General features: G+C 47.1%; 5 protein-coding genes across 5 annotated transcripts; 3 read left to right on the forward strand and 2 right to left on the reverse strand.

Annotated features, from left to right (window-relative positions):
• Positions 1–85: 85 nt before the first annotated feature.
• N7509_013079 (uncharacterized protein) lies at positions 86–331 on the forward strand (the record flags this gene model as incomplete). The annotated part of the gene is made up of 2 exons (XM_056637716.1): positions 86–211; positions 278–331. 2 exons carry the CDS (start codon positions 86–88, stop codon positions 329–331), a joined length of 180 nt encoding a protein of 59 aa, XP_056481223.1.
• Positions 332–813: 482 nt separating this feature from the next.
• Positions 814–1,352, reverse strand: N7509_013080 (uncharacterized protein; the record flags this gene model as incomplete). The annotated part of the gene is made up of 2 exons (XM_056637717.1): positions 814–1,148; positions 1,340–1,352. The coding sequence occupies 2 exons, from the start codon at positions 1,350–1,352 to the stop codon at positions 814–816; spliced, it is 348 nt and encodes a 115-aa protein (XP_056481224.1).
• A 1,205-nt stretch (positions 1,353–2,557) lies between these two features.
• N7509_013081 (cation-translocating P-type ATPase) lies at positions 2,558–6,271 on the forward strand (the record flags this gene model as incomplete). The annotated part of the gene is given in 11 exon segments (XM_056637718.1): positions 2,558–2,736; positions 2,799–2,875; positions 2,935–3,745; positions 3,801–4,041; positions 4,100–4,494; positions 4,551–4,698; positions 4,712–4,719; positions 4,750–4,900; positions 4,958–5,538; positions 5,596–5,913; positions 5,971–6,271. The coding sequence occupies 11 exon segments, from the start codon at positions 2,558–2,560 to the stop codon at positions 6,269–6,271; spliced, it is 3,210 nt and encodes a 1,069-aa protein (XP_056481225.1).
• Positions 6,272–7,098: 827 nt separating this feature from the next.
• On the reverse strand, positions 7,099–11,359 carry N7509_013082 (NACHT and TPR domain protein; the record flags this gene model as incomplete). Its single annotated transcript, XM_056637719.1, has 3 exons — positions 7,099–9,701; positions 9,784–10,933; positions 10,991–11,359. The coding sequence occupies 3 exons, from the start codon at positions 11,357–11,359 to the stop codon at positions 7,099–7,101; spliced, it is 4,122 nt and encodes a 1,373-aa protein (XP_056481226.1).
• Positions 11,360–13,096: 1,737 nt separating this feature from the next.
• N7509_013083 (transcription factor domain-containing protein) lies at positions 13,097–15,596 on the forward strand (the record flags this gene model as incomplete). The annotated part of the gene is made up of 2 exons (XM_056637720.1): positions 13,097–13,693; positions 13,749–15,596. The coding sequence occupies 2 exons, from the start codon at positions 13,097–13,099 to the stop codon at positions 15,594–15,596; spliced, it is 2,445 nt and encodes an 814-aa protein (XP_056481227.1).
• Positions 15,597–16,018: the final 422 nt, after the last annotated feature.

Raw genomic sequence — 16,018 nt, forward strand, 5'->3', positions numbered from 1 at the left:
TCACTCAACTTCACTCAACTTCACCCATCAACAACTCCAACTACATTTCCACCTCTACCTCCATCTCTTCTACCCCACCGCAGCAATGGCCCCCAACCGTGTCGCCCTCTCCAAGAACGCTGGCTCCAACAAGAGCATGTTCAGCACCGTCTATGACGAGGCCACCAACCCCGAGAACACCACCATTGTCCGCAGCCTGATGGTCTTCACTGTACGTGCAGGGCTTCCTCGACCTCCGCTTGAGACCATCCAAACTGACCGATACTTTTTCTTCTAGGCCGGTGTCGCCTTCCTCCACAGCAGCCTCGGCGAGCTACTCCTCCCTCCGTAAGTTGCGCCACGCCGCGCCGCCCGCACCGATGCGATGCGATGCCTCCATCGTCGACGAGCGGTCAGAAAGAAACCGTACTAATTCATCATCGCAGTATGTAAAACATCATCCCTCGAACCTACCGGATGAATTGTCGATCAATCCCATCCGTTTTCTCTGGATTCCATGAAGCATATTGGCGTCGGTCGGGGAATCGTGCATAGACATCTCTCACTCGATGTTCTTCTGGATCTTTCTGTATAATAGTCTGTTGGACGGGGCGTATGTTGCTGAGAACTATATGCGTGGCCTGCTCATTTTGTCATGAATACCAATCTCGATTAACTATTGTTTCTTTCATCTGATGGATGGTACTAGTAGGGTTGTATGTAGGCCATCTCTTGATCCGCGATGGGGAGTCCGCATAAAGAACTTGAATTGGATTTGATCAACGTGGTCATGGGATGATGGAGCTCATATGAGTTTCACATCATAACTTCCACTCAACTTGGTAGTTCTTCCACGCCGTCCACATTCTCTACCAGGAACTTCCGACCACCTGGAACCAAATCCGTGATACCAGGAATGGCATTCTCGCAATAGAATTGGAACTGAGACGGAGTGCACAACTCCTTTCCAAGAGATCCGATCCTTTCAACCACAACTCCATGTTTAGTCCTCTTCTCCGAACCTTCCACCTTCTCCCCAACCAACCATCGCTCATCTATAGTCCCGAGATAAAGATCCAAAGTATGTGTTTTATCTTCAGATCGCCATATCAACGGACTCCCGCAGTTACCACAAAACCCTCGGAATCGCCGTGGCGAAGACGAGTATTCTTTGTATGTGGGAAATGATGATAATGACGGGACGATTTGCTCTGGCGAAATAACCATAAATTGAGTTAGGAGGCTGGCTGTCCATTTACGGCACATTGTGCATTGACAAGTTGCCGACTGTAACAACCTTCTGGTTAGATTTCAAGTTGAAGTTTGATGTGACTGGGTTTGGCCTAGTCTGGGCACTTACTGGTGGTGGCCATGGTGTGTTCTTGTCAAACAGAATCTCGTACTTGATGGATTGGCATAGACAGCCCCCCGATATTTTGGCTGGCTTAGCGCTGTCGTGAGACATTTTATTTGCTGAGAGAATTTCAAATTGCAAATTCTATGAATTTTGAGGGGAACTTAAAAGGTAAATTGCGGGGAAATGCCAGTATAAAACCTAGTAGTTATACAAATACGATAAGGATGAGTCATTCAGCGCAAACAGGGTTCAAATTGGGCTAGTTATTGTCTGTTGAGTATACCCATACATCTATGTTTTAGGGAACTCACTACGATCCCTTACTACGGTGCACAAAGTAGTATTTCTTCTCTTCAATGAGTATTGAAATAGTACAAGGGTAGATGCAATTTTGAGGCGACTAGTGATATAGTTGGCGAATGCCGGTACACACACACACGCGTTGCATCACGAATCAGAAAATAAATACTAGAGCTCTCTATGCAGGCAAAGAAGACTCGTATCAGACCATATCAGAAGCTGTCCCAGGATGCTTCTTGAAGGTTCAGATAATGTCGGCATTTGAAAATCGCTTAGTCAGTTTGCGTTGCAGGGCTTGGCACGATCATTTGCTAAAGCGGCAAAGAAAGTATCGGCAGCTGTACTTGACGACTACGTATTCTATGTGGTCATCTAAGCTACTAGTAACTTAGAAGTAAGATGATGCTAAGCTCGGGCCATTGTCCATTTGGTGGCTTTTGATGTCTATTTCCAAATCAGCATAGTGTGAGCAGATTCTTTTTCTTGTTCATTGGTTCTATAAAATTCCTCTCAATCGCGGTAAAAAGACATAGGCTAGCCCAGTCAGGGCAACAAGCCACATGGCGCCCGAAAAATCGAAATTCTCACTTGGGATTGGATGCGGTTCTTGTGGTTCACTCGATGACACTTCCGAGGGGGCCAGTTGATTCCAAAGTTCAATTAGCCTAGGGAGGTGTTAGCGTTGAAGTTCTATCCTATGATTGGCCACCCAAATCACTCAACGTATAGTCTACTACTACGCGAAGGAATCGCATCCTCTTTTCAGCAAGACAACTTGAATATGGAAGATGCGCGATTAATGAGTAAAAGAATAAAACTGGCGAAATTATAAAAGGGCTATGCATCCACTGCATTTCGTATCTTTGAATAGTTCATTTCTTTCTTCCTCCCGCTTCGCATAGAGTGCCTCTTATCTCTATCATGGCCAATTCGGGAACTGCCCTGCGATGGAAAATTGGGGACGAAGAGGCAGTGGATGAAATTTCAGTGGAGAGAAAAGACAATGAATACGATAAAGGCAAGGAAAAGAGGCTTCGTCGGCACTCAAGCTCGAGGACGATTGATCCGAAATCTGCCATTCCTATTGAATATCGGAGCCTGTATTGACCCCCCATCTCTATTTTCTGGTTATCCTAACATTTGGCTGATGTATTGGTATCAGTTCGTTCGAGATTGAGGATGAAGGAGAGAGAAACAGGCGATTTAAACGCCAGGCGGAGAATGATAAAATGGTCGAAGGTTGGTCTCTCTGTGCTTTGTCATGGTGAATTATAGTTGGCTCACGCAGAAGATAACAGAATGGCGCAATATTGAGTGGCACACTTTATCTGCGGAAGAAATTCAAAAGCGCCTCGATGTAGATGCATCGCTTGGAATCTCGAGCAGCTCTGCTAAAGAGCGTCTTCAGAAATATGGCGCAAACAAAATCTCTCCGCTCCCAAATCCTTGGTTCTGGAGGATTCTTGGCTACTTCTTCAAAGGATTCGGCTCGATTCTTATGATCGGTGGCATTTTGGTCTTCGTCTCGTGGAAGCCACTGGGTGACCCACCAGCGATTGCCAACTTGGCTCTTGGTATTGTTCTCATTGCAGTGTTTTTCATCCAAGCCGCTTTCAACGCGTGGCAGGACTTTTCTTCCTCTCGAGTGATGGCCTCGATTACTGCAATGCTTCCTGAGTCATGCATTGTTCTTCGCGGTGGCTCGCGCGTGGAGATCTCGGCTACTGATCTTGTTCCGGGAGATGTGTTGATCATCAAGGCTGGTAACAAGATCCCAGCAGATATTCGGTTTATTGAAGTTTCGCATGATCTGAGTATCAACAGATCAGTCATCACCGGAGAGTCGAATCCAATCAAGGGTAGTACCGAAAGTACCTCTGACAATTATCTTGAGACAAGATGCATTGGACTTCAGGGAACCCATTGTGCCGCTGGAAATGCACTCGGTATTGTGGTTGCTGTTGGCGACTCCACGATTTTCGGTCGAATCGCGAAGCTGGCAGGTGAACCAAAGACTGGTCTAACAACAATTGAAAAGGAAGTTTTTCGCTTTGTGGCTCTGATCTTTATTATCATGGTCACTTGGATCATTGTTCTGGCTGCTGTCTGGTATGTTTCCTGTGTTCATTTATCTGCTGCTCTATCATAGCTAACATGTTTCAAGGGGCGGCTGGCTTCATAAAGTCCATCCCGACTATATCAATGTGCCGACACTGATCGTGGACTGTGTGAGCGTGGCCATCGCGTATATCCCCGAAGGTCTCCCCATCGCCGTCACAGCCAGTTTGACCATCACTGCAAATATCATGAAGAAGAACAAGGTTCTGTGCAAATCACTCAAGACTGTTGAGACTTTAGGTTCTGTTACAGTTATCTGCACCGACAAAACAGGTACACTGACCAGGGTAAGCATTGATTGTGGATTGCGGGCAGGGGTGTGCCTTGATGCTGACATGTCTCTAGAATCGCATGGCTGTTACCGATTATGCCGTGCACGTAACGAAATCTATTCTTGATTCAACAGGCGAACACACAGCGTCCAAACTGAATGATCTTGTTCTTCGACAAGTTCAAGCCGTCACCGGTCTTTGCAATGCGGGCGAATTTGATACTGAATCGGCGAATTCTCCACTTAGCGAGAGGCGCATCTTCGGTGATGCCACTGATCAAGCCATTCTGAGATTTTCTGAGAGCCTGGGATCGGTGGCTGAGCTTCGCAGATCCTGGCAAACACTTTTCACCCTTGGATTTGACAGCAAGAATAAATTCATGATCAAGGTGATTAAAGCGGCCAGCCCAGAGGCCCCCAGCCTCTTTCTCTCGCCTGATGAGGCTGGGAAATTTGGTCCTAGTGACGTGTACGTGTTCCAATCAGTCTGCAGCTGCTCTGTAGACGGAAACTGATTCCTTGCAGGCTTTTTACCATCAAAGGAGCTCCCGATATTTTGATTGAGCGGTGTTCACAAGTTCTTCGTCCAGATGGCGAAGTCAAATCTTTGACGCAGGCTGATCTTGCCGCCTTAAAGCGCCTGAAGGATGAATGGTCCTCTCAAGGCAAGAGGGTCATTATGCTAGCTCGCAAGGTTCTCGAAAAAAGACACGATACTAGCCAGTCCTAGCTCTGTCGAATTTGAGACTCAAATGCTTCATGAAGCTAGAACAGGTCTTACCCTGGTCGGAATGGTTGGCTTGATTGATCCGCCACGATCTGAGATTCCAGAGGTCTTTCGGGTGCTCCGGCAGGCACAGATCCGGGCTTTCATGGTTCGTTTGATGACCCACGTTGATGGTGTAGCCCGTCTTACTAAATAATTTCTACAGGTTACTGGCGACTTCGGACTCACGGCCCTTGCTATTGCCCGCAAATGCAATATTGTCACCAGCGATTTCGTCCACGATGTATCCTCTCTTTCTAAATCTCCTGTCTCAGATGAGAAAGAAGGATTGATCTGCCAATCTGCCTTGTCAATCAGTGGACCAGAGTTGATGACTCTCAACGATCATCAATGGGACCAACTGTGCAAGTATCCTGAGATTGTCTTCTCTCGTACCACCCCCAATCAAAAGTTGCGGATTGTGCGTGAACTTCAGGCAAGGGAAGAGATCGTCGGAATGACAGGAGACGGTGTTAATGATGCCCCCGCCCTTAAAGCAGCTGATATTGGAATCAGTCTCGCCAGCGGCTCAGATATTGCTATCGAGGCTGCCGATATGGTGCTGCTGGATTCGTTTGCTGCGATTGTTGAAGCCGTACGCTATGGGCGTGTGGTTTTCGATAACCTAAAAAAGACAGTTGCCTATCTTCTACCGGCTGGCTCATGGTCTGAGTTCTGGCCTGTGTTCTGCAATCTGGTTTTCGGAATTCCCCAAATTCTTTCTTCCTTTCTCATGATCATCATCTGGTATGTTATCAAATTGGAAAGATCTTATTCATATTGCCAAGCTAATTCATTTTGAAGTTGTTTCACGGACTGTGCCGCAGCTGTAGCTTTGGCATATGAGACCCCAGAAGCAGATGTTCTGTTCCGACCCCCACGCCATCCAAAAAAGACACGACTCGTCAACTGGAAATTAATGTTTCATGCATATGCTTTTATCGGCATGATTGAGACAGCTTTATCGTTCACCATGGCATTCTGGTACCTGGAACGGAATGGAATCCATTTCTCAGATCTTTGGTTCAAGTTCGGAGAATTGCCTCCAGGCGTGACAGAGGACTATTATACGGCCAAGGTCAATGAAGCGAGTTCAATATACTTCATCAATCTCGTGGTCATGTAAGTACCTCTAAAGGTCACCGATTCTCTTCTTCGCTGACGATTAACAATTTCCAGGCAATGGTTCAACCTAATGGCAGTCCGAACACGTCATCTGTCAATATTTCAACATCCTCCAGCATTCAATAAGCAGACACAAAACCTGTACTTATTCCCTGCGATTGCATTTGCACTGGGAATCTCGGTCATCTGGCTGTATGTTCCTAGCTTACAGGTCGTTCTGGATACTTCGGGTATTCCCGCCGAGCATTATTTCCTCCCAGCTGCGCTCGGCATCGGGCTCTTGTGTCTAGATGAAGGGCGAAAGGCTGCTGTTCGTCGTTGGCCTAATGGAGTTCTAGCGAAGATGGCTTGGTAATCGCTTCATCTAAAGGCTAAACCTTTGATGGCTGGTGCGGATTCGGAAAGGGAAAAGCCCTAGAGTATGTCACCGTGAGAGAGCGTGCTTCTAGCTGTTAGGTTAATCGTGTATTCATTTTCATCACGTAGTTTGGATGGTTTCATGTAGGATCAGAAAAATGACGGTGATGTACCATTATATAGTATAAAGGAAAAAGGCGGCGATGTTGAATCTATGGGTCTCTGTGGCATATAGTCTCAACATATTTACCCAATTTAACTTGCTCCAAATACCTAGGACCTCGGGTATGAATTGAAGCTGTAGTACCCTCCACTAGTCACTGCTACATTCTATTCTTTCATTCAATCTTCTTTATTTTATATTTTATTTCTATCTAAGATACGAGGCGGTTCCACCACTGTCAAACCAATAGGAAGGACCGGAAAAGCGCGCCGATGGACATCTTCCCCATACAATTTGGGATTGAGGTGGCATTAGGACGCTGGCAGGCTATGTTGAAAGTGTATGGTCCTAGCAAGTGCCTCGAAATTTATGCCAAGCACTCCGTCATGCTATGCTAAATTGGCATGGCCCTTCGGACTTCAAGGGACCCTATAGTGCGTCAGCTTAGGGACCTTCCCCTGGATGCCGCTAACATCGCTGCAACCGCAGATAAAGGTGGCTGGTTACGGCCGAACTATGCATATTCCTGATCTCCTTTCACGGTGGAAGGTCGCCAATAAAATAGCATTTTATCACCAATTCAATTTCAATGTCTTGGTCTGCTTAGAATCTTATTCTTCCCACCATACAATAGATACAAATTTACATCCTATCATTCCAACTTACGCGACAATGCCTAGTAAAAATTCGCCCAAGCCAAACTGACTTACAGTCGAATTTGAAGGATTGGAAGCATCAAGAGCCCACTCCTTCTTCAACAGTTTCAACCACGCCTCAAACTCCATTTCTTCGCCATCGACCAGCATCATACCGCTAGAAATGCTCTTTAATTGGGGAGGAATGGAGATCCAGTACTCCACGTGCTGCGAATGACACCTCTTCTTGGGCATCGCCAATTCCATGAGTTTGACGCATTCCGGGCACCATTGCCCTTCCAAACAGATGGAACAAATAGAAAACCCATTCTGTGTAGGTATTTTCCGCCGGCATGAGCCGCGACATAGATACCAGGGGTCACTATTGTGTTCATCTGTCCTGTGGGCAATTGCAACGACATTTTTCAAGTCTCCCGCCCTCATAAGAGTATATTGCAGGTCAGTAAGCTCGTCATTTGTGGGATTATTGTCGCGGAGGCTTAAGATGCATCGTTGTATGGAGAATCGGAAGAGAGTTCGAGCCCTGTCTTCCTGACCTCGGAGGTGGCAGAAGATGCCCAAGTAGAGGGCTGGCACGGACGCGTTTGTTCCGAAGGAATAAGATTGGCTTCGGTCAACGAGCTTCTCAAGCTTGGCCAACGGTTCTGCCGCCTCTGGACTGTCAATTCCAGCCTCAATTGCGTTGCAGAGAAACGTCTGAGCCAGGTTTGTGGAGGCGAGATGTCTAATCATCCCGATAAGTGTCCCATCCGAAGAGGAAGAGTATGTATCCATGACCTTTTCCCAGCACATGATTGCCTTCAGATGGTCAAGAAGGATATCATTGTAAATTCTAGCAATTGCCATATCCACCTCTACGGCAATCAATGTTCTTGAAGCTGTTCTAGCCACCCTGGCTGCCGTTTGCAAGTTCTCCAACACGAAGTCCAGATCGTTGGTAGCCAACGCGGCATCTGCAGCAAGCCTCGATTTTAAATCAACATCAAATACGTTGACCAGTAAAAATTGAGTTAACTGTGAGAAATCGTCTTCCGGAGCTGGAGTGTCCGCTAACTTCTTCAGCACGTTCATGGTAGCTTTGTAATCGTGGTTGTCGTTATGGCATTCCAGAAGGGCAGCAATACAGGTCGAGCAGGAGGGCGCATATTGATATGCCTCTTGAGCTGTCTCGAACCGCTTCTGCCAGTTCTCCTGCTCCTGGTAGATCTGACCCATCTGCTCCAAGCACCCATGAAGATCTTCTTTCAGCGTCATGTCCTTTGATGACTCCTTAATTGTGGTCAACAACCTTAGTCGAGTCCGTTCCCAGAACTCAATAGATGTCTGCCAGTCGTCTTGGTCCTTGTACATATGTGCTAGCTCACGCATGGTCCGCCAATCATCTGGATTAAGTTCCATCGCCTGTTTGAAATACTCGAGGGCTTCTTCATGGTACCACGATTCACGGAGAGCGGTCGCACATTGTCGAAACCATCGACTGGTCTTCTCGAAGCCACCGAACTCAGCGGCTTCGACTATCTCTTCCGCTGTTATGTCTCTATCGTAATCATGGGCCTCCTCACCTTTAACTAACATTTGGTAGCGCCAGACCATAGAGACCATGGAGTCAGGATTATCCAAGTCTTCCAACAGCCACCTCTTGACGCAGAAAATTACCATTGGTTTGAATAAATTGAATGGATCATCCTCCATCGTGGACAGAAACTCCTTCTCTTCCGGAGATAGAATCTCGTGGACTTCTTGCCCTTCCCACCATGGTCGGAGAGCTTCGATGGTTGCGCTACGAAGCACCCAAATGTTTCCACCAAGCCAGCTCGACATTGATTCTTCCGATCGAAAGACCGTCAATAGCATCTTCGCAATATCCCGCCTATCATCTAATGAGCATTGGGCTGGCAAAGTGGAGAGTAGATGGTCACCCCAATGTCGCGCAGCATGTTGGAGCATATGCCCTGAGTCGGTGGCCTTTCTTGTAAATTCAAGATCGGCGATCAGCCTTAAGTAAGTCTTGAGGATATAAGGCCTGGCTTCATGGTAATTCACTCCGACAGCAATGTGACCCCCAGTAGCCGACACCTTTCCTTGCGATTCATCGCGGAGGAAGTCGCCAATGGATGCATGGCAAAAGGTTACAGTAGTAGTATTCGGTTTTGAGTTGAAGGCCGTGAAGTAGTCCTCCTCGCAACTCTCATGTTCATTCTCTCTCTCTTCATCGGCCGGCCAGCCAAAAGCGTCCAGATGGGCTGATCCATTCTCCAGTTCGGCCGTTGTAAGGCCATCCTCTCGGTGCAGGGTGAAAAATGACGCCCATTGGCGACGTAGGGCACCTTCAAGGTCAATCATACCATCACCTTCCGGTGATTTTAGTCTGAGGATCGATTCTATCTCGGATAGCGTCCAGGGTTGGTTGGCGCATGTGACCCAGAGTAAAGTTTCATTGAGGTATTCGAGCTCCTCCTCGTTGGAGCTTTCGGAGAAAGTGGCCAACATATGTCGAAGCATCTCATTAAGTCCCCGGGGAGCCTGCCCTAGTGCCTTTCGCATACTGGTTTCATTTCGCTTCTTAACCAACTCCTGGAGCATTAAGTTCACCCAAAGGAACATGCCCTCTGCTCTCGCCGAGAGTGTGTCAATAATTTCATTTCCGTAGCTTTGCCGACACCTTTCGCAGAACCAATGACTTTTTGATACTGACATGGATGTACTGGGTAATATCTCCAGAGTTCTTTTGTTTGGTGACGTGGATGGTTGGCACCTTAACCCCGAGGCCTTCAAGCAGCTGATCGCTAAGATGAGGTTGGCCAACGATGGCTAGCTGCAAACACGACTGGTTGTCATACAGATCCCTTGCTAGATCGATGAAGACTGTCCGCTCCTCGTCCAGAGTTTCATCAACTCCATCCAGCAGGATGTAGGTGGTGCTCTTAATATCAGGTTTCTTCAGGAAGTATTCCACGAAGAGGAGACGCCAGGCACTCTCAAGAGTACTAATCTGTTCATATTCCTCAATGGTTGCGAGATACTTCTGATACTCTGGGTCACTCTTGCTGAGTTGAAAGGCTAGGTCTCGCAACGCCTGGTGAAAAGACCTGGTCTGGGGGTTGTCACCCTTGAAGAAGAAGTACCCAATCGAAACCAGCGGGTCACGTTGAAGACCCGTGCAGAAGTGCTCGAGAAGATAACTAATCATATTTTCCACCAAAAATGACTTGCCTGCCCCCGGATTTCCAGAAAGAAACATGACCGGTGTTTCCTTATTGATCCAGGATTGGAAAACATCCTCCCGGTGAATCCAGTCTCCTGTGCCTGCGACACGGGCTTTGTGTATTTTGTGGAACCACTCCTGCACCGGATCAACTTTGGATGGCCTAACCACCTGGTTGACAAATCTCTGCAAGGCTTCTTGATCCTCGTGGCGAACCTGATTTTCCTCTTTTGCAGTAACAATCAGCTCTTCTAACATCTCCTGCATCCCGTGTACCTGTGCGCTCATTTGGTTGACCGTCATTCCGGTCTCCAGGACAATCGCGTTGGTGGAGTTGGCAGTTACAGATAAACCATCAACTATACGACCGGCTCTCTTCGACTCGGTCAAGGTCTCTGCCCCAACTAGGGTTGCTTCGACTCCAGTGAGCCTGTCAAGTCTGACCATCGCCGCTTGAATGGCGTCATCATTACCGAGTAAAATATTTCGAGTGAACTTAAGCAGTCGGCCACGTCGGATGGCCTTGGATGACAAGGATAAAATCTCAATAAGAGTCACAATGATATCGCTCAACTTGTCGGATAAGGCCTCAGAAATGGCTTCTTGCGCGTATGCTTTTAGTCGGGCGGTGAAATCCTATTTTGGTCAGAATTTCCTCTCTCACGTCCTCATCGACATTTTACTAGACCATACCTGTAGCATCTGCATCAGGTCCTGAATCGCGTCGTAGGACGCCGATACACCCTTTGCAGCGCCCACCAAATGAATCACGGCTCCAAAGACCAGGCTGCTGGGGGGAAATGCCACCGACGCTCCCTCCGCCGCAAGGGCACCGAACAATTCCACTGGGATTAGCGTTGTTTTCAGAAGATCGAAGATAGCGCCTCGCCTTTCGCGGAATTCGCGAAAGGTGCTGTTTCTCTCGTCGATTTCTTTCGTGAGATCGTCAACACTGCGAATTTTGGCGATAAAGTCAACCGCGAGCGTCTCCCCCGTGATTTCGTTGTACTTTTGGATCGCCTTGTCGTAAATGGCGGAGAACTGGTCTGTAGAAACAGCCATTGTGAACATGGACTTCGCTAAACTCTAAGATGGGGTTAAAGTGAACGAAACTGGATCGCAATTATCTCATTTTTACCCAGGCCACTGCGGGGCACAGCCTTAAATCTCAATACGGGTTTCGCCAACAGCCACCAGTACACTAAGACCAGCCACGTCAGCCAATGGGCCCGGTTCGATTACACAGACTTAGGTCTCATAGATAAATGTCAGGATGAGGAGTTGATGCACTGGCTAAGTAGGGCTGCACACAATATCCCAAAAATATAATATCGCACCGCTATTATCGCCCGCGCATTATCGCCATCGTATCGCAAGGAAGATTTTTGTGAGACAATATCGTCGTATCGTATTACTCGTATCAAAATTATTAGGATAATTATCATTATAATATCACCAGTAACCTTATTCTGATAATACAATAACAATGTTTATCATACAATAACGATATTCTATTATAAGAATACTAAGCTATTATAATCGTTACTATAGTGAACCGCTACAATTCTACAATAGCCATTTAATCATGTTACGGGATTCTGAAAGCCGAGACGAAGATCTATTGATAGTCGTTCCTATATCGAATCCCCCTGAATAGCTCGCGTATCCAGGACCGCCCCGGCCCTAGGAGTATTAGAGCGCACGACGATAGCCATGATTCTTGTTTTGCGAGAATTTGTCTGTGTATCAACTGTCCAATCTGACCACCCTCCCGTTTGATATACTTGCCTAGTCATAGGTGTCCGGCCTGATAACCTAGTAGTTAACCATTACAGTTACCCCAACTATCAATCTCGATTCCCTATCCATTGCCTGGTCAATCGGTCACTGGCCGATCCCTTAGTACCATTAAAAAAGTTTTAGAACTATAAATATACTACTAGTAAGAAATATACTAAGAAAATCTTAAATTTGTATAATTTAGGGGCTAAATACCTATAGGTACCCAGCCCATAGGCGGCCTATGCACAGGTCTTAGGGTACTTAAGTCAGACTGCCGACTTTTATATAAGGAATACTTAAAGAGTAAATCGGAGTATTTAGATCAGGCTTACTGAGCAGATCAGAGTAATCAGATAGTTGGTCAGAGTAGTTATATGATAATTACTGATCTGCTCAGTATGCTTAGTAATACTCATATTTACTCAGTTAGTTAGTTAGTTAGCAAAAGCGGCGCTTATTGAGCGCTAAAGTAGAAAACAAAAGCTAAGGCTTTTACAGGGGAAATCCGGTACGTAGGTAGATGGTGCTACGTGACCAAACTCCACTGGAATCGAAGCTAATTTCTGATTTGTAAACACCTAATATACATAGTTAAAAGGCAGTAATAGTGTGGAGACCTTCGAATTCAGGCCAACATCACAGGATTCTGCATCGAAAATGCAATAGTACATATAAGCTCACCATTGTTACACATCCCCGGGCCAAATATTAATATGTCTAGTACTACGTTCTAGTCGATGTCAAAATTTTTCCATAATCTTAATCATTCACTCCACGGAATTACCCCAGGGTCAGGTCGCCTGAGGATCCACGTAAGCCTCCACAAACCCCACATCTCCCCAGTTCCGAACACCGCCTTTGGCCACTTTGCCGTCTCTGGCCTCGCCAATTCCAATGTCGATCGCATCAAAGACCTCCGGCAGTTGAAATTCACTAGCCGTCGTACCGAGACCTCGACGCTTTACTCCGTAAGGCTTTCTTAAACCGAGCAGGCATGCAGAGCCCCGCTTGAAAGCCATGTCTCTGTCCCCCAATAGCAATGCGCTGGCCCTGAAGCGCAAGCTGCAGGGCGCGGACAGTCGTTTCGAGCCCGGAAAACGGCATCATCTCCAAGGCTACGATCCACAGGCCCCATGGCTCTCCGAAACGAAACAGAACAGTGGCTGGAGTCGGCTCGGGCATCCGGCCGTGCAAAGCTCGTTGCCACTGGCCAATATGGTCTCTGCTGTGCAGGACTTGATTGATCCGGACTTTGACCCGTTGACGGCTATGTTGGATGATGAGCCTAGATTTTTGAAGCCGTTGCCACAATGCATTGCGCCGGAGGATGTTGAGTTTTTACGCTTTCGTGGTGCCTTGTCGATTCCGGAGAGTGGGTTGCGGAATGAGTTGCTTCGGTCGTATATTCAATGGGTGCATAGCTTTATGCCAGTGCTGAATCTGCAGGAATTTTTACGATGCGTCGCTGAGAATGATCCTAATGGGAACGTTAGTGTGTTACTTTTCCAAGCTGTCATGTTTGTTGGGACGGCATTCGTCGACCTTCAACATTTGCAGGATGCGGGTTATTCCACTAGGAAGGATGCGCGCAATGCATTCTTTACCCGATTAAGAGTATGATTACCTCTCCCGATAGTGGGTTGCTTTCTATTAACATGGCATTCTATAGTTACTCTACTCCCTCGATTGCGAAGAAGATCGCATCGTTATCCTGCAGACAGTGTTGCTCATGACATACTGGTCTGATCCTTGGAACAGCCTACAGCGCGATATCTGGGACTGGATCGGAGTTTGCAATATACAAGCGCAGTCAATCGGATTAAATACAGACCCTTCTTCAGCGAGAGATATGGACCAAAAGACCCGACGACTGCGAACGAGAATTTGGTGGTGCTTATATTCTCGCGATCGGCTCATAGCCATGGGAATGCGACGACCTCTACAAGTCAATGAAGGCACATGCAATGTCCCGATGCTTAGGATGGAAGATTTCGACTTTGAGCCATTTTGTCCATCTGCGGTCGCTCAATTTCGCTGTCGTCAGCTAGAGGATGTCTCGCATCAAAAACGACTAGCTACGATGTTCATTGAGAAAGTGAAGCTTTGTCAGTGCATTGGGAGAGTATTATTCGCACAATATGCCCCTTCACAGCGTCAATTTGGTGCGACGGATCGAACAACTGTCACGATCGTCCCTAGACAGGCTTCCGAGTCAGAATTTACTCGATGCAGCCAGAAACTCGATTCGTGGCTAAGTTCGTTACCGAAAGACGCCCAATTCATACCGGCATCAAAAACCAATTTCCGCGATGGTGAAGACGTGCTGCTATTACATGGAGCTATGCTACGTATGCTCTTCCACGCCACAACTAGTTCCCTCCATCGACCGTGGGCAGCAAACTCAAAGGATCCATCAAAGACCGGAGTGGAGTGGCGCGACGCTGCTCGCAAGAAAATGCATGACGCAGCTGCTGGCATCACGCATATCATCCAGGGCCTTAACCAGTTGAATCTGACGCGATTCCTGCCCCAATCTGGCGTAACGGTTATTCTCCCCGCTGCGGTTGCCCATCTATCAAATTCAATGTCGGATAACCCTGCTGTACGTGAGAGCAGCATTTCTAACTTCCAACGCTGCATCAAGGTTCTGCACTGTTTGAAAGATATTTACCCAGCCGCCGAAAGCGAGTTCGCGAATCTCGAAGCAGCTATAAAATTGCGTTCCGGAAGTGCCAACTCAAATACATTCTTCCAAATCATGCAGAATAACTTTGACCCCTCGCCCTCGCCCACCAATATGAATCCACCAAGGAGGCCAAGCATGGCCGAATCTATCTCAGCGCCAATGAGTCAACGACACGAACAGAACAGAATGTCAGAAACTATGAACACAGCGCAGTCTCGTCAACGAACACAATCCACATCCTCCACCCCTCGACCCAACATCCAACAACAACAACAAAGACGACCCAGCGCAGTGACGCCCATAAACGAATTTCCCAACCTAAACCTCAACCCCAATCACAATCCCACTGACCCAAATACTACTCAACACCAACGCCGCCCCTTCCCAAACGATTTCGACGATCATTTCGCCATAACAGAAACAAACCTCAACCCGGGGCCATCCGGCGATAGCCCATTCAACTTCCTAAACATCGACTTCTCCACCTTCCCAAACTTTGCCGAGCAACCGACTCAAGATATAAACCTTTCCCCCTCAAATAACGACCTGGAAGGCATGGACTGGACAGAAGCACTATTCAAGGGCTCATCAACAACATCCGATCTCGAGAAGGATCTTTTTGGCGAATCTGGTGCGAATGCGGATACGAATAGGAGGACGCAAAGTGTGCCGAACCACCAGGGTGAAGGTCAGGAAGAGCTGGATCTTTTCCCTTTCGCTATGAAGGTTGATCATGGTAGTCGCCATCATTCAGCTAGTCATGTCAACTCTGGTATTACGGGGGATTTGGATCGGGATTTGGGGTTTCAGACTGGTGATGAGATGTTTTGATCGGTTGCGATTGATTGTATGAATGTGCAAAGGAGGGTGAGATTGGGCTTCGACTTTTATTCGATGTATTTATGACCTTGCGACTTGGTTACTTGTACTAGTATTTATAGTGTGCTTCATCCCGGTGTTAAGGTGGATATTCCCGAATTTGTGTCTCCGTGTTTGCGAAAGGAGATACTATCTGGATCTTTTAGGTTATGAAGTAAGCATGAGATGCGGCTGTTGATAGCGGTACAGAGCAAGAAAAAGACAACCGAAGAGTTCCTTACTCTGAAGGAATTTTTTAATACTGAATTGGTCAATTTGAGACTTAGTCTCCTCTAAAGTGTCAAAATCAGCCAATATAGTATTAGAAAATTCCTTCAGAGTAAGGAACTCTGCGGTCCCTCCCTTTTTTCTTTTGATCTAAAATGGAAATATCG

This window comes from Penicillium cosmopolitanum (genome assembly GCF_028827165.1).
Source record: "Penicillium cosmopolitanum strain IBT 29677 chromosome Unknown utg000012l:1.0-3308103.0:1.0-3310761.0, whole genome shotgun sequence".
Taxonomy (NCBI): Eukaryota; Fungi; Ascomycota; class Eurotiomycetes; order Eurotiales; family Aspergillaceae; genus Penicillium; species Penicillium cosmopolitanum.